Source organism: Heterodontus francisci, chromosome 48 (genome assembly GCF_036365525.1).
Source record: "Heterodontus francisci isolate sHetFra1 chromosome 48, sHetFra1.hap1, whole genome shotgun sequence".
Taxonomy (NCBI): domain Eukaryota; kingdom Metazoa; phylum Chordata; class Chondrichthyes; order Heterodontiformes; family Heterodontidae; genus Heterodontus; species Heterodontus francisci.
The window spans coordinates 5,677,230-5,703,247 of NC_090418.1; the positions used below are offsets into that span (position 1 = coordinate 5,677,230).

Consider the following 26,018-nt stretch of genomic DNA (forward strand, 5'->3'; position numbering starts at 1 on the left):
AAAGGACAGAGATAATAAATCTGAGACCTTACATTCCAAAATAGCTCAGCTCCTCATCGCAGGAGAGACTGTGTCCACTGGCAGGAGGGTCGGTAACTGGAGGACACAGATTTAAGATTATTGGCAAAAGAGCAGAGGCGGAGATGAGGAGAACTTTTTTTTTTAACACAGCGAGCAGTGATGATCTGGAACGTGCTGCCTGAAAGGGCGGTGGAAGCAGATTCAATCGTAACTTTCGAAAGGGAATTGGATAAATGCTTGAAAGGGGGGAAAAAAATTGCAAGGCTGAGGGAAAAGAGCAGGGGGGGGGGGAGTGGGGACTAATTGGACAGCTTTTTCAAAGAGCCGGCACAAGTCCGAAGGGCCAAATGGCCTCCTTCTGTGGCGTATGATTCTATGATTGGACATAATTCCCTTTCCTCCGTCTGTCTCTGGATTTTTAAAAGCCAAGTTTGCCACTGCCTGATCTGTGCTTTGGACCTTGAAGCTGATGAAGAGATTCGAAAGGATGAAAGAGAGACAAACATTAATACCAGAAGCCTCCATTGACGATTGTCAAATGGTGCCCGTTTATTTTTTTTTTGCCTGAAAATTAGGTAGCCAAGCTGAGGAGAATTGGAGGGGAACCTTGGCTGCACCTTAGATGCCCAAGGCCCCAATGCTCTCCAACTTCCACCCTCCATGTACCTCAGCTCATTCAAAACCCTGCTGGCCGTATCCTAACATGTACCACGTCCCGTTCACCCATCACCTCCTGTGCTTGCTGACCTACACTGGCTCCCTGTTAAGCAACGTCTCGATTTTAAAATTCTTTTCCTTGTCTCGAATCCCTCCATGGCCTCGCCTCTCTCCTGAGCTCACAGTGTCGTGGAGTCATTACAGCTAAGGAGGGGGCCATTCGGCCCAATAGTCCATGCCAACTCTCTCTTGAGCAATCCAGTCAGTCCCATGCCCCCCATTTGATCCCTGTAGCCCTGCAAGTTTATTTCCCTCAAATGCCCATCCAATTTCCTTTTGAAATCATTGATTGTCTCTGCTTCCACCACCCTCATAAACAGCGAGCTCTGCAACCTCCTCCAGCCCTACAATCCTCTGAGATCCCTGCGCTCTTCTAATTCTGGTCTCTTGAGCATCCCCAATTTTAATCACCCTACCATTGGCGGCCATGCCTTCAGCTGCCTGGGCCTTAAGCTCTGGCATTCCCTGCATAAACCTCTCCATCTCTCTTTCCTCCTTTAAGATGCTCTTTAAAACTGACCTCCTCGACCAAACTTTTATAAGAAGCCTCTTAAAGGAGGAAAGGGAGGTGGCGAGGTCTAGGGAGGGAATTCCAGAGCTTAGGGCCCAGGCAGCTGAAGGCACGGTCGCCAATGGTGGAGTGATGGAATTTGGGGATGCTCAAGAGGTCAGGATTGGAGGAGTGTAGAGATATCAGGGGATTGTGAGGCGGTGGGGGGGGGGGGGGGGAGATTGGTGAGGTATGGAGGGGGAAGGCCATGGAGGGATTTGAAAACAAGTATGGGAATTTCAAAGTTGAGAATTTTAAAACCAAGCCTGCCTTCAGATGCTGCTCATTCGCAGACTGCTCAACTGTGTTACAGACTCCTGTGTCATGACCAGTTGAGAAAGGTGTCTAGGGGTCTTTTGCTGTCTTCACCTTATCATATTGTAACTGTGTTTAATTTTGAAACACATCATGTTTTGAGCTCCCCCTTGGTGAATCCTTGTTCACAGCTTTCCAATTATAAGGCAAAGAAATGAGCACACCAGGTTTTCTTCGGTTTAAAGGAGAAAAGAGTGAAATTTATTAAACCATAATCTTAAAGTCTAATATGGTTAACGCCTACGGATATACGATGCGCCCATGCTAACGTGCACATGCGAAACACATGTGCAAATAGGGCAGAAAAGAGCAGAAGAAAAATAAAATGGAGAGTTTGAAGCAATATCAGAAGAGTTTCTTGTTTACTGTGCTGTGTTTCCAGCTCGTCGTAGAGTCCTTGATTGTAGACAGCTCTTACTTTTCACTGCAGCCCAGTATTCTTCTTAAACCTTGTTCACTGTAGGAGACTTTCCTCTCTTGATGTTCATATGTCTTCAACGGTTTCCGAAGCTAGTGAAAGCAAGATGAGAGCAGACAGGAGAGAGGTGTTCTCAGTCCAGGAGAAAAGTGCTTTCTTATTTCTTTCCCTGTTGGAAGTTCAAATTTTAAAAAAACTCCAACAGTCAGTCATGTGACTAAAACTGGTCTGACCACTTCTTCTGTGTATTGGGGAAGCAACGACTGGGTCCCCTTGTTCCAACACTGATTGTTACTATGCATGTGTCTTTCCAATCAGGAGCTTGCAATTTTAAGTTTTAATGTTCATGTGGCTAAATAATGTGTGCCTCAGTCTTGCAAGCCCCAGTTTGAAGAGCATTGGCCCATTGAATATTACTAAGAATATTAAACAGAGAGAGTGAGTCTGCTGTTCAATTTCAGGGCTGGGCTATTTCTCATTAATTATTCACACTTCTCTCTCAATCATATTGAATTTCAGCCTTTTAATACATTTTCAGCCATTTATTGCCCAGTATATCCTGATTCACATTAGTGAGAAAGTTAGTGTGTAGGTTGGGGGGGAACAGGGAAGGTTTTCAATGTAAAGTACACTGCTCACCTAATTTTATAAAAAATGTCCTACTTTGAAATCCTTTCCCAGTTCTCTTAAAACATTTTCGGTCTCCAAACTCATCAGCAGCCACCAGCTGATGACACTTGTGACTTCTACAGTTTGATGGAGGTCAGTGTGTCTTTAGCTTTGGAAATCTCAGGCTCAACAGAACACTTAGACGTCAGAGCATTTCATGGAGACTTTAGAAGCCTGCCAGTGTCAGTTGTGGCTTAGTAGGTTGCACACTTACTTCTGAGTCTGCGGGGACAGGTCCCACTCTGGAGACTTGAGCATGGGCTGACACTCCGGGCTGGATTTAATGGGCACCCCTGGGCGAGGTCGAAGGCGGGGCAGCAGAGGACCTGCCGCTGCCCTCTCGCCAAGCGATCTTGCCGGGGGCGGGCTGACGATGGCCTTCCTGCCCAGAGGCCGATTGTGGCCCTTAAGTGGCCTATTAATGGCCTCTTAAGGTCTCTTTTTGCTGCTGGGATCTAACCAGTGGCTGGGGGGGAGGGTGGAGCCTCTACCACACGGGAAGGCGCCTTGTAAAATGAGGTGCACTCCCTGGGGGCTTGTGAGGGGGGTGGGGGGTGGCGCACCTCCTGTGTGGCCCATGGAGGCCCCAGCTGGGAAATAATGCACCTCCCAGGACGCCCCTCCCCCAGGGCTTTACAAACACACCCTCTTGCCAGGGCCTTCTGGACTGATCCTGGCGACTCCACCTCACTTACCTGAGGTCTGGGGCTCCAGTGCTTGGCTTTGGGGTGGTGGGGGAGGGGGCGTGGTCCAAAGTCTTTGCAATACCGGCAGTGGCCACCACTGCCAGTGGCGCTGCGATACTGCTAACTGTGATTGGTCGACAGTACTTTGAGGTGGGATCCCTGTCTTTAAAGGGGCGGGGATCTCGGTGCAGGACACTTCTGGGAGGTGGGGGGCGGGGGGGGCATGAAAAGGCAGGGTTCTCCCCGAAGTTTCGGCCTGGCAGCGGGAGCCCCACTTGCTCCACAAAATTCAGCCCTCCCAGTGCCAGTACTGAGAGAGTGCTGCACTGTTGGAGGTGCCACCTTTCAGATGGGATGTTAAGCAAGGCACCATCTGTCAAGATTCCATTGGACCTATTGGTAGAGGAGCAGGGGCATTCTCCTTGGTGTCCTGGGCCAAAACGTTATCATTCAACATCACTGAAAACAGCCAATTTGGTCATTATTACGTTGTTGTCTGTGGGATCTTGCTGTGTGCAAATTGGCAGCTGTGTTCCTTACATTATGACAGTGACTTTGAAAGTACTTCATTGGCTGTAAAGCACTTGGGGATGTCCTGAGGTTGTGAAAGGCACAATAGGAATGCAAGCTACAACATGACATTTTGGGAAGACCTGGAAGTTAAATAAGCTCAAGTGGCAAAGAACATAAACGCCGTCAGTAAAGTTAAGGTGAAGCTGGTAATTGCCAGACCAGGAGGAGTGACGCTTGATAGCGTCTTGATAGCCTCCAGTTCTGTGGCTGACTCCATTAGTCAAACTGCTACTGTGCACAGTTCTGGTCGCCGCACTACAGGAAAGATGTGATTAAGCTAGAGAGGGTGCAGAAAAGATTCACAAGGATGTTGCCTGGTTTGGAGGGCTTGTGTTATAAAGAGAGATTGGATAGGCTGGGTCTGTTTTCACTGGAGCGAAGGAGGCTGAGAGGGGACATGATAGAGGTATATAAAATTATGAGAAGTATAGATAGGGTGGATAGCCAGAGTCTGTTTCCCATGGTAGGGGTGACTAAAACTAGAGGGCATAGACTTAAGGTGAGAGGGAGGAGGTTTAAAGGGGATCAAAGGGGTAAATTTTTCACACAAAGAATAGTGGGTATCTGGAATGAGCTGCCTGAGGAGGTGGTGGAGGCAGGAACAGTAGCAACATTTAAGAGGCATCTGGACAGGTACTTGAATGAGCAAGGCATAGAGGGATATGGAATTAATGCAGACAGGTGGGATTAGTATAGAAAGGCATTATGGTCGGCATGGATGCGGTGGGCCGAAGGGCCTGTTTCTATGCTGTACGACTCTATGACTCTATGTCACAATTTGCTACCTAACACAAAATTTAAAAAAAAACTATCTCTGAATAAGATGAGAAAATCGCCCCTTGACATAAATAAGCCAAATTGCGGGGCCATAAACAATTAAATTGCCCCTGACAGCAGGCTAGGTACAGCCTGTTATTTTTGATGGCACTTTGCTTCAGAAAGCTATGTTATTTACCCAGAATTTATTACATTACATTTTGCCATTACTGTCACTAAAGAATAATTCCTGCACTTTAGTCATTTAAGCCTTGCACAAAAGTCCTGGCCAAACAGTGCAGGTTATTAAAAGTCTTCTGGCTGAAATATCTCAGGCGATTTTATCAATGAATTTCTCAGTCTGTGGACTACAACTGGGGACGAGACGTATGGCCGAGGCCACGTCTGCCCTCTCAGGTGCTCATAAAAGATCCCACGGCCACTATTCCGAAGGAGGGCAGGGGAGATCTCCCCATTGTCCCGGGACAATATTATTTATCCCTTTTCAACATCACTAAAACAAATTATCTGGTCTTTTATCTCATTGTGGGTTTTGGGAGCTTGCTGTGCGCAAATTGGCTGCCGCGATTTTCCGACATCAGAACAGTGGCTGCACTTCAAAAAGTACTTCGTTGGCTGTAAAGAGCTTTGGGACGTCCCGAGGTCCTGAAAGGCGCTATAGAAATGCAAGTCTTTCTTTTCATCATGAATGTGGTATTTCTGTCCCCTGTAAGTTTTGTTGCTCTGATCTGGACCCTTCTTAATCATTTACATCGTCCTGTCTGCTGCTCTGTGCGCACCTGACCTCTGCAGTGCTACAAACTCTCATTTGCACTGTTGTGTTATGCCGTTAATTGTTGCTTTGTGTCGTTACATAAGAACGTCTAATTGTCTTGGTTTAATTGTTCAAATAAACTCTGCTCTGTATCTTTATCTCTTTGGCCTCCTTGTCTCGAGAGACAATGGGTAAGCGCCTGGAGGTGGTCAGTGGTTTGTGGAGCAGTGCCTGGAGTGGCTATAAAGGCCAATTCTAGAGTGACAGACTCTTCCACAGGTGCTGCAGATAAGATTGTTTGTCGGGGCTGTTACACAGTTGGCTCTCCCCTTGCGCTTCTGTCTTTTTTCCTGCCAACTACTAAGTCTTTTCGACTCGCCACGCTTTAGCCCCGCCTTTATGGTTGCCCGCCAGCTCTGCTGATTGCTGGCAACTGACTCCCACGACTTGTGATCAATGTCACAGGACTTCATGTCGCTTTTGCAGACGTCTTTAAAGCGGAGACAAGGACGGCCGGTGGGTCTGATACCAGTGACGAGCTCGCTGTATAATGTGTCCTTGGGGATCCTGCCATCTTCCATGCGGCTCACATGGCCAAGCCAGCTCAAGCGCCACTGGCTCAGTAGGGTGTATATGCTGGGGATGTTGGCCGCCTCGAGGACTTCTGTGTCGGAGATACGGCCCTGCCACCTGATGCCAAGGATTGACCGGAGGCAGCGAAGATGGAATGAATTAAGACGTCGCTCTTGGCTGACATACGTTGTCCAGGCCTCGCTGCCGTAGAGCAAGGTACCGAGGACTCAGGACTGATACACTTGGGCTTTTGTGTTCTGTGTCAGTGCGCCATTTTGCCACACTCTCTTGGCCAGTCTGGACATAGCAGAGAAAGCCTTTCCCATGCGCTTGTTGAATTCTGCATCGAGAGACATGTTACTGGTGATAGTTGAGCCTAGGTAGGTGAACTCTTGAACCACTTCCAGAGTGTGGTCGCCAATATTTATGGATGGGGCATTTCTGACGTCCTGTCCCATGATGTTCGTTTTCTTGAGGTTGATGGTTAGGCCAAATTCGGTGCAGGCAGCCACAATCCTGTCGATGAGTCTCTGCAGACACTCTTCAGTGTGAGATGTTAATGCAGCATCGTCAGCAAAGAGGAGTTCCCTGATGAGGACTTTCTGTACTTTGGTCTTCGCTCTTAGACGGGCAAGGTTGATCAACCTGCCATCTGATCTTGTGTGGAGGAAAATTCCTTCTTCTGAAGACTTGAACGCATGTGAACGAATAATGTGCTTAAATACACCCATATTTAATATGACTATACACATGAAAAGAAACAAAATTAATACCTTAACAATAATTAATAATTCAGAAAAAAGACTAACTTATGCTATAGTGTAATTAACTGTTGACCATCTCTTGACGAACTTCACTTATTGCATTGCGAGTTCAAAAGAAACTCTCGCATTCACATGACCTCAGGACGTCCCAAAGCTCTTTACAGCCATGAAGTACATTTGAAAGTGTAATCACTGCTGTCATGTAGGAAATGTGACAGCCAATTTGGGCACAGCAAGATCCCACAAACAGCAATGTGATAATGACCAGATGATTTTTTTTTCGGTGACGTTGATCGAGGGATACATATTGGCCCCAGGATACGAGGGAGAACTCCCCCCCCCCCACCCCAACCCCCACGCTCTTCTTAGAAATAGCGGCCATGGAATCTTTTACAGACACCTGAGGGGCCAGACGGGGCCTCGGTTTAGCGTCCCACCTGAAAGACGGCACCCCCCGACAATGTAGCACTCCCTCAGTACTGCACCCGGGAGTGTTGGCCTCGATTTTTATGCTCCAGTTTCTGGAGTGGGGCCTCGAACCCATGATCTCCTCTGACTCAGAGGCCAAAGAGAGTGTCCAGCACCATGGTAAGACCTACCAAGGCATTTCACAGGCGTGATTATGAAAAAATATTTGGCGCTGAGCCACATTAGGACAGGTGACCAAAAGCTTGGTCAAAGAATTTCCAAAGCATCTTAAAGGAGAGAATACCAGAGCTTAGAGCCCAATATTGAATATTGGAGGGTTACATATTATATATCTCGATATATATTTATAAACCATTGACTGTAGTTTCAGAACAGTAATTCTCAAACTAACCAGATACCCTCTTCCTGGTATTCAAAATCTAAGTATATTTGGTCTTTCATCAGTCAACAGGACTCGAGCAGATGTGAACTGAGCTCCCCCGCCCACATCGTGGTCAGTCTTTCCCAATACAGAACTCAGTTGCCATATGTCAGAATTCTGTAATAATTAACTTGCCCTCAATATCCTTAAATAAAATTGCTCAGAGGTATATAGTTTATGTTTTAATGATTTAATTCTCTACTCTGCCCAGGTACACTGATACCATAGTCGTTATCTCCAAAAGAGCCAGCACGAGCATGATGGGCCCAATGGCCTCTCTCTGTGCTTTACATCTCCATGTACAGATTCATAGTTTAAGGCCATCAGGAAGACTCTGGAGTGGATTTTAGTCTGGATCATATTTTCTGGCTCAGAGTTGGTTTGACCAGAGGCTGCATGCCCTTCCCCCCGGAAACAAGAGACCCTGAGGTTGAGGGAAGTGGGCCTCACCCATTATAGCTAGGGACGATCTATCAGGACCAGTCACCCCTCCACAGGTAGGTCACAGCCCAGTGGGTAACAGTCTCTCGCCTCTAAGTCAAAAGGTTCTGGGTGAGTCCTTGAGTTATACAGCACAGAAACAGGCCCTTCGGCCCATCGTGTCCGTGCCGGCCATCGAGCACCTAACTATTCTAATCCCATTTTCCAGCACTTGGCCCGTAGCCTTGTATGCTATGGCGTTTCAAGTGCTCATCTAAATTCACAAATTTACGCTGACACTCCCAGCGCCGCACCGAGGGAGTGCTGCACTGTCGGACGTACTGCCTTTCGGGTGAGACGCTAAACCAAGGTCCTATCTGCCCTTACCAGAGCCCCACTTTTGAAGAAAAACGGGAAGGGGCGTTGGGGGGGGGGCGGAAACTTCTTCCCCGTGTCCTGGGGCCAAGAGTAATCCCTCAACCAACATCACTAAGACAGATGATCCTGGCCGTTATCACGTCGCTGATTGTGGGATCTTGCTGTGCACAAATTGGCTGCTGCCTTTCCTACCTTACCACAGTCGACTGCACTTCAACAGTACTTCACTGGCTGTAAAGTGGTGCTCTGTCAGTATAATTTATGAATGACACAGCTTGCATTTTTGTCTGAATGTGTTTCCCCACCACGCCCCCCGGCCACACAGACAACTGCAGCCCAGCTCCTGCTGCTTGCAGTCTCTCCACAGCCCCCTTTGGTGTATCCTTGCAGAGGGTGCAGTGATGGTGGGAGGTACCCGCAGTTCTCTGCGCCAGGCGGATCCAGTAGGGGGCCGTCCGTGTTAGAGTGACTGTGCCAAGGGATCTTCAGTCAGGTCATTGCACTGGACAGGCGTTCGCAAGCTGGGGAATGCAAGGCGACAACCCAAAAGCATTCCAACACATGTAGCGGCGCAGGGCAGGTTGCACTGCTGAGCTGAGCCTCTCGACGGGCGAAATGTTACGACGCAAGCGGCGCAGGTAAGTGCGGGGTGCTGGTGGGAGAGAATGCTTCGCACATGAAATGCCGTCGGAGATTGATCAGGCAATGCGAATTATTGCATTTTTTTTTGGAGATGTGAGCAGAGCCACATATTGCCCCTGGGGTCAGCACAAGTCTCCATCACTCGCACACCAGTTCCATGCTGAGTGAGCATCCAGGATCTGAGTCAGAAATGCATCTACCATCAGGGGAAGGACAGAAGGGATACGTGCCTGGCAGCAAATTGCAAACATTTTCTGTAAAGACAGAATCAAACGTGGCTGGAGCAGAATTGAGAGAGAGAGAGGGGGGGAGGTGAGATGAATCAAGAATGTTTGAATAAACATGTATTGCACAGAACTGGCGTCAAGATGATGGAAACGGTGGGACAGAATGAAACATTTTAACTTGTCTACCCTGCCTTTAACGTACTGGTGGAGATTTAACCCTGTCAATGTCAAATTGAGCTGTTAAGAAAGACAACCCGAGCTTAAAATGAGATGAGCAATACAGTTTCAGCCTAGTGCCCATTTAAGCATTGCAGGGGAAGAGTGAGAGATTGGACATGCCCTATGGCAGTCGACTGCAGATCCCCAAATGATGTTTTTGTGAATAAAATCGATACAATAATATTTCTGGAACATGATCAGAAATACAGCACGACAGCATGTGTTTGTGCCTTATTTACAGCACAGAAACAGTCCATTCGGCCCGTCTGCTCCGTGCTGGTGTTTATGCTCCACGCGAGCCTTCTCCGACCCCTCTTCCTCTCACCCTATCAGCATATCCTTCTATTCCTTACTCCCTCATGTGTTTATCCAGCTTCCCCTTAAATGTATCGACACTATTCACCGCAAGCAGTCCCTGTGGTTGCGAGTTCCACATTCTCACCACTTTCTGGGTGACGTTTCTCCTGAATCCCTGACTGGATTTGTTAAAACAGCTGATTTTTTTTTTCTCTCCCAAATGCAGCCTTGTTCATTCCCAATTTGCTCCATTATAACTTATTAAAATTTTAAACACAATTCAGCTAATCACTGCATGGTGGATGAACATCCTCTCTGACTTGCATTAAATGTATGACATTTTTTCCCAACCTTGCAGAATGGACGGGTGATAGGCAAATGAACTTCAAAATGGATAAATGTGAGTTGGTACAGTTTGGTCGGAAGACTAAGGAGGCCACGTGTCAGCTGCGGCTCAGTGGGGAGCCACTCTTGCATCTGAGTCACAAGGTTTCTGGCTCCCGGGTGCAGTCCCACTCCCAAGACTTGGATGTAAAAATCAAGGCTGATGCTCCAGTGTGGTACTGAGGGAGTGCTGCATTGTCAGAGGCGCTGTCTCTCAGATGAGATGTTAAACCAGGGCCCCGTCTGCCCTCCCAGGTGGAAGTAAAAGATCCCATGCCCACTGTTTTGAAGAGGAGTCGATTACTGATCCCTCAGTTAACAACACAAAATCAGATTATCTGGTCATTATCACATTGCTGTTTGTGGGAGCTTGCTGTGCGCAAATTGGCTGCTGCACGTCCTACATTATAACAGGGATTGTAGTTCATCATCTGTAAAGTGCTTGGCAATGTCTGGTTGTGAAAGGTGTTCTATAAATGTAAGTCATTCTTTCACATCCTCCTTGATAAATAGGTTTCTAAATGGGGTAGAGGGATCTAGGGGGTTACAGATACACAGATCAGTAAAAGTAGCGATGCAGGTTAGTAAAGCCATAAAGAGCAAACCGAGCACCGGGGTTTGTTTCTAGAGAGATAGAAATGAAAAGCAGAGAAGTTATGCTAAACATTTATTGAACCTTGGAGTAATATGCACAGTTCTGGTCTCAAATTTCAAAAAGGATTTAGAGGCACTGGAGAAGTGCAAAAAGATTTAAAAGGATGATTTGAAAACTGAGGGGTTATACCTATCAGGAAACACTGAACAGAGAAGGCATAAGGGGTCTGATAGAGGTCTGTAACATTATGGAAGGCAGACCAGAATAGGGGGTCATAAATATAAGACAGTCACTAATAAATCCAATCAGAAATTCAGGAGAAATGTCCTTACCCGGAGAGTGGTGAGAATGTGGAACTCGCTACCACAGGGAGTGGTTGCGGTGAATAGTGTCGATACATTTAAGGGGAAGCTGGATAAATACCATAAAGGAGAAAGGAATAGAAGGATACGCTGATTGGGTGAGATGAAGGAAGAGTGAGAGGATACTCGTGTGGAGCAGATAAACCAGCATGGAGCTGTTGGGCCGAATGGCCTGTTTCTGTGCTGTAAATACTTAGGGATCTGATTGGCTGCAAGTGTGTTATAATTCACCTCAAAAACTCGTGTTTTCATTTCCAACCCGTTTAAAACAAAAATGTTGACAGTGTTGCCAAGGATACCTGTGCATTTCTGAACTCAATGTAATTTTCTTCCCAGTCATATCTAAGGATGCAATGGGCTTGATGGTAGCTGTTTATAGAACCATTGGATGATAGGACATTTGGTTCATCGTGGCTGTGCTGGCTCTTTGAAGGGCTTCCTACACCCCTGCTCTTTCCCCATAGCCCTGCCAGTTTGTCCTTTTCAAGGGCAAAACCTAGGCTGATGCTCCAGGGAGCACTGCACTGTCGGAGGTTCTGGACATCAAGATGTGATGTTAAACCGTGTGCCCTATCAGGTGGATGTAGAAGATCCCTATTTCTATTTCGAAGAAGAGCAGGGGAGTTCTCCCCGGTGTCCTGGGCCGACATTTCTCCCTCAACCGACATCACCAGAATAAAACAGATGAACTGGTGATTATCATTCTGCTGTGTGCACATTGGCTGCCACATTTCCTAACATTACAGCGGTGCCTACCCTTGTAAAGTGCTCCATTGGCTGTGCAGCTCTTTAGGTCATCATGAAGTGACGAAAGGCGCTATATAAATGCAAGTCTTTCTACGGTAAAGGTTTTCAAATTAGGGTGCGCAGAATTCTGTCAACATGGATGCACCGTACTGTACAGTAGTCTTCAGTTTTTCTTTGGTTTTGTTTTTGTGGATTTGTTAACGTACCCACAGATTACTTCTGTTGTGGTATACAAATCAGATTGTTTACTGCAATGAAAAGTTTGTAAGCTGACACTGTCTTTTAAACATTACTGATGTTTAGATTTTTTTTTAGATTTAGAGATACAGCACTGAAACAGGCCCTTCGGCCCACCGAGTCTGTGCCGACCATTAACCACCCATTTATACTAATCCTACACTAATCCCATATTCCTACCACATCCCCACCTATCCCTATATTCCCCTACCACCTACCTATACTAGGGGCAATTTATAATGGCCAATTTACCTATCAACCTGCAAGTCTTTTGGCTGTGGGAGGAAACCGGAGCACCCGGAGGAAACCCACACAGACACAGGGAGAACTTGCAAACTCCACACAGGCAGAACCCAGAGTTGAACCCGGGTCGCTGGAGCTGTGAGGCTGCGGTGCTAACCACTGCACCACTGTGCCGCCCATGTTGGTTCCCAGGAGTATAAATATTTATAACTGATTCTCCCTCCAAAGAACCTGTATTTCTCTAGCACCTTTCACATCCCCAGGGCATCCCAAAACACTTTACAGCCAATGAATTACTTTTTGAAATGTAGTCACTGTTGGAATGTAGGAAACGCGGCAGCCAATTTGCGCACAGCAAGCTCCCACAGATGGCAGTGAAATAAGCGACCAGTTAAACTGTTTTCAAGATGCTGATTAAGTGGTAGTAACTGTTAGCACTGGACACCGGGGAGAACTCCATTGCTCTTCGAAATAGTGCTACGGGAATTTCAGCTGCTACCTGAGAGGGCAGACAGGGCTTTGGTTTCAGGTCTCGTTCAAAAGACAGAACCTCTGACACTGCTGCACTCTCTTAGTGCTGCAGTGGGAGCATCAGCTGGTTTTCTTTTTGCTTAAGTCCCTTCAGCTGGCCTTAAACCCATGACTTTGTGGAACCCCTCCCCAACCTTTTGACTCACACGTGCTTCCACTAAGTCACAAAATTCTGGCTTAAGTAACTTCACAAAAATTTCTAGCAGTGCAGACAGAGCTCCGTGTTACTATCAGAGACAGAACCACCACTGCTACAAATAAACAGTCTATCAATTGAAAAAATGAAACACTGAAAGGTTACGTTTATATACAAGCAATGAAGCAATTGGAAGGGCTTAACAGGGGTTTGCAGAGTATGTACATTTGTCGAGGTAATTAAAGGCATAAAGAGATACATTTTAAGAAAACCATTGGGACGGGCCAGCAAAGCTAAGAGTTTTTTTTCGAAAAAGCAAATGTTTACATACTCCTTTTATACATATGAACATACGAATTAGGAGCAGGAGTAGGCCACTCGGCCCCTCGAGCCTGCACCGCCATTCAGCAAGAGCATGGTTAATCTGATTGTAACCTCAACTCCACATTCCCACCTACCCCAATAACCTTCCACCCCCTTGCTTATCAAGAATCTATCTGCCTTAAAAATGTTCAAAGACTCTGCTTCCACTGCTTTTTGAGGAAGAGAATTCCAAAGTCTCACGACCCTCTGAGAGAAAAAATTTCTCCTCATCTCTGCCTTAAACAGTGACCCTCTAGTTCTAGGTTTTCCCACAAGGGGAAACATCATTTCCACATCCACCCTGTCAAGACCCCTCAGAATCTTATATCAAGTCACCTCTTATTCTTCTAAACTCCAGCAGATACAAGCCTAGCCTGACCAACCTTTCCTCATAAGATAACCTGCCCATTCCAGGTATCAGTCTAGTAAACCTTCTTTGAACTGCTTCCAATGCATTTACATCCTTCCTTAAATAAGGAGACCAATACCGTACACAGTACTCCAGATGTGGTCTCACCAATGGCTTGTATAACAGAAGCATAATCTCCCTACTTTTGTATTTTCCGCAATAACCTTTGATGTGGCACCTTATCAAATGCCTTCTGGAAATCCAAGTACAATACATCCACCGTTCTCCTTTATCCACAGCACATGTTACTTCTTCAAAGAACTTCAATAAATTGGTTAAACATGATTTCCCTTCACAAAACCAGGTTGACTCTATCTGATTACCTTGAACTTTTCTAAGTGCTCTGCTATAATTTCTTTAATAATAGCTTCTAACATTTTCCCTGTGACAGATGTTAAGCTGTAGTTTCCTGCTTTCTGTCTTCCTCCCTTTTAGAATAAAGGAGCTACATTCGCTATTTTCCAATCTAATGGAACCTTCTCCGAATCTAGGGAATTTTGGAAAATTAATACTAACGCATCAACTATTTCACTAGCCACTTCTTTTAAGACTCTAGGATGAAGTCCATCAGGACCCTAGGACTTGTCAGCCCGCAGCTCCAACAATTTGCTCAGTACCACTTCCCTGGTGATTGCAATTTTCTTAAGTTCCTCCCTCCCTTCCATTTCCTGATTTACAGTTATTTCTGGGATGTTACTTGTATCCTCTATGGTGAAGCTTTTTCTGATATGGGAGGTCGCATGTTCAGCAGGATGCTACCATATCTGTGGTTTTGGTCAGATACTGGAGGAATTCAGCTGTGGCTCAGTGGTAGCGCTCTCACCTCTGAGTCAGAAGATTGTGGATTCAAGTCCCACTCCAGAGTCTTGAGTGTATAAACCAGGCTGAAACTCCCAGTGCAGTACTGAGGGAGTGCTGTGCTGTTGGAGGCGCCATCTTACGGATGTGACATTAAACTGGGGCATTATCTGCCCTCTCAGGTGGATGTAAAAGATCCTGTGGTGCTAGTTTGAAGAAGAGCAGAGGAGTTCTGCTCTGGTCAACATTCATCCCTCAACCAACACCTAAAGTAAATGACCTTGTCATGACCACATTACTGTTTGTGGGAGCTTGCTCTGCGTAAATCACCTGCTGCGTTTTCTACATTACAAGAGTGATCACGCTTCAAATTGCAATTGGATGTAAAATGCTTTGGGACATCCTGCGGTTGTGAAAAGTGCTACATAAATGCAGGTTCTCTCTTTTGGGTCAAGATAAATAATGTTGCCAGGTCTGATTTCTGATTCAATTGAAAGAAGGCTGCGTTTGCTGACAATACAACCACTAGGTGACGCTGCAATGGCAAATGCAGCCTGTGCCACTAAAATGACACAGTCTGCGACGTCAGGCAGCTGCCAGGACTAAAGATGGCGCTGCTCAAATAATCACACAAAGGCAACCTGAACACATGGCAGCACACAATGGCCAGAGGGAGAGAGTGAGCGGGCCGGGGTGGGAGGGAGAGAGCGAGCGAGCAGACCAGGGAGGCAGTGAGCGAGCTGGCTGCGGGGGGCGGTGGGAGGTGGAGGAGGTCTTCGGCTGCGCTCTCCCTGCTTCCCCTCCGCCGGTCTCTGCCTGCGTTACGTGCTGACGTCACCTGCGCATGCGCCAACCAGTCTTGGCAACGCGGAACGCAGCGCATGTGCAGAGAGTAGGAGACAATCTGCGCCTGTGTGCAGTTTGGCGCAGTCTGATGACATCAGTTACCAGCTGCGTTGTCAATAATCACTTTGTTGAAAGAATGTTCTTGTACAGTTTTTCACACACACATTCTCTACTTCAGGAAGCCAAAGTTACTACAATGGTGCACACTCAGTGTTCTGTGGATGGCTGTGGTTATCCTTATGGCTATCGGATTGGCAATCCAGACCATGAGCATCATGGATAAAAAAAGGTTATTTTACATTTTGCTTCAATATTATATGGCAGTTCAGAACTAACGTAAATACTGGAGTTTGAACATTGATATATATTAATGAACCCTACTGGAAAAGGTGGCATTAGAAATGCATAGCTGAATCAAGACCTTCGACATATCGTCACTTCACAATTTCGATAACAACAAAAACCTAATTTTATTTGGAACATAGGAACAGGAGGAGGCCATTCAGCCCCTCGAGTCTGTTCCGCCGTTCAATTTGATCGTGGCTGATCTCTATCTTAATTCCATCTACCTGCCTTGGTTCCGCAACCCTTAATACCCTTACCCTACAAAAATCTATTCATATCAGTTTTGACATTTCCAATTGACCTCCAGCCTCGACAGCTTTTTGGGGGAGTGAGTTCCAGATTTCCACTCCCCACTTTGTGTGAAGAAGGGCTTCCTGACATCACCCCTGAACGGCCTGGCTCTAATTTTAAGGTTCTGTCCCCTCGTTCTGGACTCCCCCCTACCAGAGGAAATAGTTTCTCTCTCTATCGACCCTATCAACTCCTTTAATCATCTTAAACACCTCGATTAGATCATCTCCTTAATCTTCTACATTCAAGAACATACAAGCCCCCCCCCCCCCCCATTAGGGTTGCCAACTTAGATTGGACGTTTTTCTGGAGATTTCATCACATGACCTTTTGCTTCTGGCTGCTCCACCCGGTCAAACATCCTTTGTTTGATATTAATAAATGAAAGCATGCAAAGAAAATGAACAAAACACCCCATTCCTTTAATGCTTCAATGATTTTTTCTTTTAGTCTTGAGTTGCATGCAGCAGTGTCCAGGAGATTAATCTTTAATCCCGGGCGACTCCAGGACAGTCCTGGAGGGTTGGCAACTGTCCTCACTCTGTGGTCAGGTGCAAAGGTCAGTGAAGCGTAAAATCCTGTGGGGCCCAGATTTGTTCTATGCACTGCCGAGAGCGTGAATGTAGAAAATTTAGCCTCAAAAGTCAACGGTTTGTTGGGTACAGTAGCATATTGGCTACTTTACTGGACGCATGATCCGGAGACATGAGTTCAAATCCCACCAGGGCAGCCAGGGAATTTAAATTTAATTCAATAAATCTGGAATAAAAAGCTAGCCTCAGTAATGGTGGCCAGGAAACTATTGTTTGTCATTCAAAACCCATCTGGTTCTCAGATGCCCTTTAGGCAAGGAAATCGGCCATCCTTACCCGGTCTGGCCGACATGTGACTCCAGACCCAAAGCAATGTGGTTGACTCTTAACTACCCTCTGAAATGGCCTAGCAAACCACTCAGTTGTCAAGAAGGTCACTTTCTCAAGGGCAATCAGGGATCAGCAACAATGGGCCACATCCTATGAGTGAATTAACAACAAAAAAATTGTAAGAGAAAAGGAGACTGAGGGGGATGAGGAGCTCCAGTTTTGAGGTCCCTGGGAAAGGTGGAGTTAGAAGCAATTTCCTCCCTTTATGCAATTAACTATCCTACAATTATAATGTATCCCACAGTCCCTCAGAAGTATAACTGGTTTTACACTAATTCAATACTATGGGTTACTATGTAAATTAATTATGCTTTGAGACGTATTCCTATGTGTGAGGGAAGTTACAGAAATTTGCAGGGCTAAGGGGAAAGAGCAGGGAGGGGGTGTGGGACTAATTGGATAGCTGTTTCACAGAGTCAGCACAGACACAATAGACCTCCCTTTATATAAATGTTAATTTGCCGTGTAGGTGAGAATGAGAGTAAATGAGTGGAATGAGTCCATATTCTCTGGAGTTTAGAAGAATGAGGGTTGATCTCATTGAGATGTATAAAATTCTGAGAGGGCTTGACAGGGTAGCTGCTGAGAGGCTGTTTTCCTCTGGGCTGGAGAGTCCAGAACTAAGGGTCACAGTCTCAGGATAAGGGGACGGCCATTTAGGACTGAGATGAGGAGAAATTTCTTCACGCAGAGAGTTGTGAATCTTTGGCTTTTTCTACCCCAGAGAGCTGTGGCTGCTCAATTGATGAGTATATTTGAGACAGAGATTGAAAGATTTTTGGACACTGAGGAATATGGGGATAGACGGGAAGGTGGAGCTGAGTTAGAAGATCAATCATGATCTTATTGAATGACGGAACAGGCTTGATGGGCCGGATGGCCTACTCCAGCTCCTGTTTCTTATGCTCTTGTGGTAGAAAGGAATAGAAAGATGTGCTGATTGGGTGAGATGAAACAGAGTGGGAGGAGGCTCGTGTGGAGCATAAACACTGGCATGGACCAGCTGGGCTGAACGGCCAGTTTCTGTGCTGTGTATTGCATGTAATTCTATGGAAATTAATGTTGTTGAAGTCATTTTATGCCGGCGTAGATGACTTTTGACTTTTTAATGTAAATTCTGCTCCCTTTCTCTAGGATAACGTTGGAGCGGCTGGACCAGTCTAGGATTTTGCCAATGACCCTTCGTGATGTAGGAATACCAATGCCACAGAAAGTTTGCCAACCCAAGACACACGTGATGTTCCTAAAGACACACAAGACAGCCAGCAGCACCATCCTAAATATACTGTACCGGTTTGGGGAGGCAAGAAATTTAACGTTTGCGCTCCCCAACTCCTACCAGTTTGGCTATCCCTTCCTCTTCAGTACAAGAAAGATTAAATTTTACAGCCCCATTAAGATGCAGGAGTATCACATAATATGCAACCATATGCGATTCTTCCGTCCACAGGTAAATTAATGAATGGGCAGGCTCTTTACTCTAGAAAGGAGAAGGCTGAGGGGCGACCCAATAGAGGTCTTTAAGTTAATGAAAATGTTTTGATAGGGATCAACACTTGGATGTTTCCACTTGTGGACGAGACCAGAACTCGGGGCCATAAATATAAGATAGTCACTAATAAAGAAAGTAGGGAATTCAAGAGAAACCTCTTTACCCAGAGAGTGGTGAGAATATGGAACTCACTACCTCAAGGAATAGTTGAAGCGAATAACATAGAAACATTTAAAGGGAAGCTAGACAGATGCATGAGGGAGAAAGGAATAGGAGGATATGTTGATAGGGTTGCCAGTAAAAGCTTCTTAAGTGCTGCATTTATTTTGGGAGGAAACTGCTGTGCTGATTGGGAATATTTGCACCTCATTGTAACTGTGGGTTCTAACTGTCAGGAAAGATTTAACGGGCTGGGCTATCTTCTGAATGGTGAGCTGATAGAAGTCTTTTAAATGATGAAGAGGTTTGATAGGGTAGACATAGCGATGTCGAGAACTAGTCCTGAGCACTTTGGAAACTGTTGATTATCATTTGATAGATTTGCATTTATTCTCTCATAGCTACTCACCCTACAATTTGGATATTGTCACATATGGATATGCGTATTACTCATTCCAACTGGCATGACAATGACTATAACTCGTACAAGGCTACGGGCCAAGTGCTGGAAAATGGGATTCGAATAGATAGGTGCTTGATGGCCGGCACGGACACGATGGGCCGAAGGGCCTGTTTTTGTGCTGTATAACTCTATGACTCTAAGATGCAAAACAAAATAAATCAAATCTTCGAATTTTCACAAAAGTCGCGATTAAAACAAGAATGAACATTAACTTCCTTCCGAACATATATTGTTCCCCCATTCTCCATCTTTATCGCTCTCGCCCTCTCCCTTTCTTTCTCCTTTTCTTTCCCTGTCTCTTCCTCTTTCCCCTTTCTCTCTTTCTGCTGCTCCCTCCATCTATCTTTCTCTTTCTGTCTCGTATTCTCTGACGCCCTTTCTCCCTCTCTATCGCTCCTTATCCCTCCTCTCTCACGCTCTTACTCTCCTCTCTATCTCGTTTTCTCTCTTTTCCTTTCTCTCTTTCTGTCTCTCTCTCGTGTACAAACACAAAATTTCTTACACTTGCACAAAGTAGCCCCTTGCTACGTTGTTCTTACTTAATGTAGGACTTAGGCCTGCTTGCGCTAAAAACCTCACCCATTCATGGAGTCTGTGTTGACGAATGAGTCCAAAATTGACATATGAATCGCTTTGATCTACTCGTAAATGTTTTCAGCCAACCATTATTTATTGAATTAACTTAATGGTAAAATATTGGTTGGATAGTCAAATTTTAGTATGAATTAAATATTCTATATTGTAATGTCACACATCTGAATGTGAAAATTACATTCTGTACTTTCCATGTTAATTTTCATATACAATGTAAAACACAAACTCAATTTGTCTAATTTGCACAATTGGAAGTCTACATATCGGACTAAATAAGACAGGGTTACTAATTTACCACAGAATGATAGAATCTTACAGCACAGGAGGCCATTCGGCCCATTGTGCCTGTGCCAGTTGTTTGAAAGAGCTATCCAATTAGTCCCCAATCCCCTGCTCTTTCGCCATCACCCTGCAAATTCTCCTTTTCAAGTATTTATCCATTTCTCTTTTGAAAGTTACTATTGAATCTGCTTCCACTGCCTTTTCAGGCAGTGTATTCCAGATTGCATAAAGAAATTCTTCTCATCTCCCCCTCTAGTTCTTTTGCCAACTAACTTAAATCTGTGTCCTCTGGTTACCGAACCTCCTGCCAGTGGAAACAGTTTCTCCTTATTTACTATTTCGAAACCCCCCCCATCATACTGAACGCCTCCATTAAATCTCTCCTTTGCCTTCTCTGCTCCAAGGAGAAAAATCCCAGCTTCTCTAACCTGTTCACATCACCAAAGCCCCTTGTCGCTGGTATTACATAGAATAACATAGCATTTACAGCACAGGAACAGGCCATTCGGCCCAATCTGGTGTTGTCAAAACCCTCCAAAATGTTTTAATTAGATTCCTTTTTTGTTCTTCACTCCCTCTGCTGGCAACAGATCATTGTATTTATTCCTGTCCCCTTCTCTAGGTTGAGAAAGTGATGGCGAAGGGGACCTTTTACTTTTCAATCTTACGAAGCCCGGTGACCTTGGCAGAGTCGTCATTCACCTACTACAAAGGTACGAGCACCGCCTTCAGGCAGGTGCAATCGCTGGAGCAATTTCTGAGAGAGCCTTGGAAATATTACTCCGCCAAAGACCGAGGCAACCAGTACGCCAGGAATCTTATGTGGTTCGACTTCGGTTTTGACTCCAACGCAAACGACACAAAGGATTACGTGGATGTGGTCCTGAAAGAGATCAGCAGCACTTTCCACCTCATCCTGCTGTCAGAGTATTTTGACGAATCAATGATCTTGTTGAAAGATGCCCTGTGTTGGGATTTCGATGACGTCGTCTCCTTTAAGCTAAACCTCAGGAGCAATGTCACTGTGAAAAAACTGTCCTTAGAAATGGTGGGGCAAGTGAAAGCTTGGAACTCTCTGGACTGGAAGCTGTACTTGCACTTCAACAGGACATTCTGGCAGAAGGTGGAACAGTATGGCCAGCAGAGGATGAAGAATGATGTCCTCATTCTGCAGCAGAAGCGCAAGAAGCTAATGGATTTGTGCCTCCAAGGCAGCAGTCCCGTGGAGGCCAGTCAGATCCAGGACAAGAACATAAAACCCTTCCAGTATGGCCAAGCCCGAATCCTGGGCTACAATCTTAATCCAAACCTCAACAACAGAACAAGGGAGAAATGTATGCGCATGGTAATGCCTGAACTTCAGTACAAGGACCTGCTTGATTCAAAGCTATTTCCGTTGACTCCAGCTGTCAAAAACCTACGGCTGCCACAGCGGCGTTTTTGAACTAATATTGTGAGGGAATCAAACCTCCTTTTGTTCAACAGAAATAAATGCAATATTTTTCACTGCCAGTTCGACGTTAGGTACGACTGGCGCACTCCATCTTTTCAGCTCAGAACTCTAGACCTTAGTTATATCGAATGATTTGTCCTTCCTTGTGTTCCCATTTCGCCAATCTCGCTCTCTTTCCAACTTGGGCAATCGTTGCGAAGGAGACGTTTGAAGGTTTTCTATTTATTCGCAATGGGGTAATTTTTACTAACCATTTATGAGAAGGAGACAAAGGACAATGAATACCCATAAAATCAACAACCAGTCAGTGGTGTAGCAGGTATGTGGCTGGATTAGTAACCCCGCCATGGCAGTTGAGAACTTGCATTCAATGTAAAAGAAACTGGAAATAAAGGGCAGGATTGCCCTCGGAGATGGGAATGGGGGCGGTTGCGGGGGGGGTTGGCACACAAAATGGCAAGAGGTGGCGTGCCCTACATTATCCTGACCCTCTGCCATTTTGTCCGGGGGCTGGGACGGCCTTCCCACCCCAGGCCAATTGAGGCCCTTAAGTAGCCAATTAATGGCCACTTAAGGGCTGTCTCCTGCCTCCGCTGTGATTTTATGGAAGATGGCGGGGTCTGCTGCTACATGGAGACACTACCAGGTGAGACCTGCTGATCTCCTAGTGGGCTTGGGTGGGGGGTGTCCCTCCTTTGGGAGCAATCCATGGCCCCCGGAGGACCCCCCCCCCCGCCACAACCGCAAGACCAACCGCCCACCCTCACCAACCCCCTCCCCCACCCTGTTGCTGGGGCCTGCCTGCCTGACCCCGGCAACCCCGACCCCACTTGCCTGAGTCCTGGGGTCTCCTCCATCACTGCAGGCCTCCTGCAGTACCAGCAGTGGTCACTGCTTCCAGTGGCGCTATGATTGACTGGCAGCTCTGGACACGGGAACTTGTCCTGCCATCCCTGATGGCGGTAGTTAAAGGGCTGCCTGCTGTGGAATTGCAACGGGGGGCCGACGGAGGGCCAAGGCAGGATCCCCACCCCTGCCGGGATCCCCATCACCGGAATAAAATCCAACCCAAAGAGCTGGTGTTGGACAAAAGTGACCAGGAAGCTGTTAGATTGCCGTAACGTTGCCACGAACGTGTTTCAGGGAAGGAAACTTGCCAGGTCTGAACATGATCCACGCCACTGTGGCAAAGTGCCCTCCAAAGTGGCTCAGGGAACCGCTCGATACACTACAAACACAGGGTTCAAGGAGAAGGTGGCCCACTGCTACCGTCTCATTTTTTTTTAATAGAGAGATACAGCACTGAAACAGGCCCTTCGGCCCACCGAGTCTGTGCCGACCAACAACCACCCATTTATACTAATCCTACATTTAATCCCATATTCCCTACCACATCCTCACCTTCCCTCAATTCTCCTACCACCTACCTACACTAGGGGCAATTTACAACGGTCAATTTACCTATCAACCTACAAGTCTTTGGCTGTGGGAGGAAACTGGAGTACCCAGCGGAAACCCACACCGTCACAGGGAGAACTTGCAAACTCAGCACAGGCAGTACCCAGAACTGAACCTGGGTCACTGGAGCTGTGAGGCTGTGCTGCTAACCACTGCACCACTCCTTTGTTCTTGGGATGTGAGCATCACTGGCAAGGCCAACATCTCTAATTGCCCCTTGAGAAGGTGGTGGTGAGCCAGCTTCTTGAATTGCTGGTGTAGGTACACCCACAGTGGCTTTTTTCTGTAGCGCTTTGATACAATTGAGAGGCTTGCTGGGCCAATTCAGAGGGCAGTTAAGAGTCAACCACATTACTGTGGATCTGGAGTCACATGTAGGCCAGACCAGGTAAGGGCAGCAGATTGCCTTCCCTGATGGACCTTAGTGAACCAGATGGATTTATACCACCATCCAGTCGTTTCATGATCATTATTAATGAGATTAGCTTTTTATGCCAGATTTATTAATTATCTGAATTTAAATTCCTCCAGCTGTCATGGTGGGATTTGAACTCATGTCTCTGGAGCATTAGTCCGGTCCTCTGGATTACTAGCCCAGTAACATTACCACTGTGCTACCAAATCCCGAATGACAACTGGAGATGGACGTCAATGTCGGCTGTGCCATCGACGTCCACATCCTGAGAATTAATTATATTACAAAGATAATGCAGCCCAAAGCCTTCAGCTGGTATCATTATCCACGTAAGTGGAACACTGTCTGCCCACCCCTAGTCGGATTGCGATTGTAATTTACCTACAGATAAGTTGTTGCTATGGTACAGAATCTTACGGTGGTTTGGGGTTCCAGCACAAGACTGGCTCGCAAGGGAAAAGTTAGTCTTTTACCTAATCACACCATATATGCTCATAAGTTGTGGTACTAAAAGAACACAAGGATTAGGCGCTTATTTTCCTCTTCCTAAACCTCTCCAAACCTTTTCTCCTCCTGTAAGAGACTCGGTAAAACCTACCTTTTTGATCCAGCTTTTGGCCATCTGTCCTAGTAACTCCTTATGTGGCTCACTGTCAATTGTTGTTGGATAACTGCTCCTGTGAAGCAACTCAGGATGTGAAATACAAGTTGGTGTTGTTTTAGGATGATGACGTTAAATCCTCAAGACAGTGATGACTGGAATGAGATTAGGGAACATATTTTATCAAAGACAAAGGGGAGCTTTATTTGCCTCATCTGAGTTATATTTCTGGGAGACACATTATGGGATGCATCATGTACTTCATGCCCCAATACTGGAAATGTCAATATGTAGCCCATGGTTATGCAAAAAGTGCATATATATTGTCGTAAATCCCATGTTGGTGAGCTTAAGTAGCCTTGTCTATCTGCATGTATATGTTCTTTGAAAAAGGATTCTACTCTTAGTGAGGTATATTTTAATACAGATACAGGCCATTCGGTCCAACTGGTCCATGCTGGCTTCATATGAGCCTTCTCCTTACCCCTCTTCATCTCACCCTATCAGCATATCTTTCTGTTCCTTTCTCCCTCATGTGTTTATCCAGCTTCCCCTTAAATGCATTGCTGTTATTCACCTCAACCACTCCCTGTGGTAGTGAGTTCCACATTCTCACCACTCTCTGGGTAAAGAGGTTCCTCCTGAAATACCTACTGGATTTATTAGTGATTATCTTATATTGATGACCCCTAGTTCTGTTCACTCCCACAAGTGGAAACATCTTCTCAAGCCCCCTCACAGTGTTAAAGGCCTCTATCAGTTTACCTTTCAGCCTTCATTATGGAGCGAGATAAATGTGGAGCTGAGGGTAAATCACTGACTGACTGAGGGCAAATGGCTGATCTCGTTCTTTTGTTCAACCGTTTGGGTTCTTTACTGGATCCTACTAAGAATGTAGCTTGTATCCCAATTCAAAGATGGAACCAAATGGGCCCCACAACCACACACACACACACACACAATGTTACAGTCTGAGATGCTTTGGAGTTAGATCATGTGAGACTTTCAAAACCATCTTTGATTTTATGGTATTGCAAGCCACGGTGGCACTCTGCAGTATTTACATCAATATCCAGTTATGCTGCTTTCTTTGGAACAATCATTGGAGCAACTGGGTTGCCACTGAGGGAGTGCTGCACTGTTGGAGGTGCCATCTTTCGGATGAGACGTTAAACCAAAGCCCCGTCTGCTCTATCCTGTCGATGTAAAAAAGCCAGTGGTTCTATTTTGTAGACGATCAGAGGAGTTCTCCCCAGTGTCCTGGCCAATATTTATCCCTCAACCAACATCACTAAAACAGATTAGCTGGCCATTATCATACTGCTGTTTGTGGGAGCTTGCTATGTGCAAATTGGCTACTGCATTCCCTACATTACAACAGTAACTTTCCTTGTCAGCCATGGTTCAGTGGATATCACTCTCACCACTCTGACAGAAGGTTGTGGGTTTAGGTCCCACGGCAGAGACTTGCTGAAAGAGAGCTGCACTGTCGGAGGTGTCATCTTTCGGATGAGGCCCCATCTGCTTTCTCAAGTGGATGTAAAAGATCCTGTGGGATGATTTGAAAAAGAGCTGGGGAGTTCCCCCTGTTACTTATTCCCTCATCCACTATCACTTTGTGGAGGTTATGGTAGTATAGTGGTAATGCGACTGGACTAGTAATCCAGAGGTTGGGACTAATGTTCTGGAGGCATGAGTTCAAATTCCACCACGGCAGCTGGGGATTTTAAATTAATGATAAATCTCATTCTCATTAATAATCATAAAATTACCAGATTGTTGCTTCACTAATGCCCATTCGGGAAGGATATCTGCCCTCCCTACCTGGTCTGGCCTACATGTGACTCCAGATCCACAACAATGTTGTTGAAGGGCGGCACAGTGGCGCAGTGGTTAGCACCGCAGCCTCACAGCTCCAGCGACCCGGGTTCAATTCTGGGTGCTGCCTGTGTGGAGTTTGCAAGTTCTCCCTGTGTCTGCGTGGGTTTCCTCCGGGTGCTCCGGTTTCCTCCTACATGCCAAAGACTTGCAGGTTGATAGG

At 46.1% G+C, this 26,018-nt stretch overlaps 1 protein-coding gene across 3 annotated transcripts in view; it reads left to right on the forward strand.

The window, feature by feature from the left end:
* LOC137357306 (galactose-3-O-sulfotransferase 2-like) overlaps nt 1-25,767 on the forward strand; it is a 60,154-nt gene extending 34,387 nt beyond the window's left edge. Inside the window, exons 1-4 of one of the 3 annotated variants that reach the window (XM_068023540.1) lie at nt 9,033-9,103; nt 15,680-15,790; nt 18,195-18,510; nt 20,673-25,767. In XM_068023540.1, the coding sequence (XP_067879641.1) occupies nt 9,081-9,103; nt 15,680-15,790; nt 18,195-18,510; nt 20,673-21,494 (1,272 nt within the window). In that variant the 5' untranslated portion in view covers nt 9,033-9,080 and the 3' untranslated portion in view covers nt 21,495-25,767. Of the gene's footprint in view, nt 1-9,032; nt 9,104-15,679; nt 15,791-18,194; nt 18,511-20,672 lie in introns of those variants that run through there. The other 2 variants (XM_068023541.1, XM_068023542.1) reach the window with 2 other exon arrangements.
* The last annotated feature ends 251 nt before the right edge of the window (nt 25,768-26,018 follow it).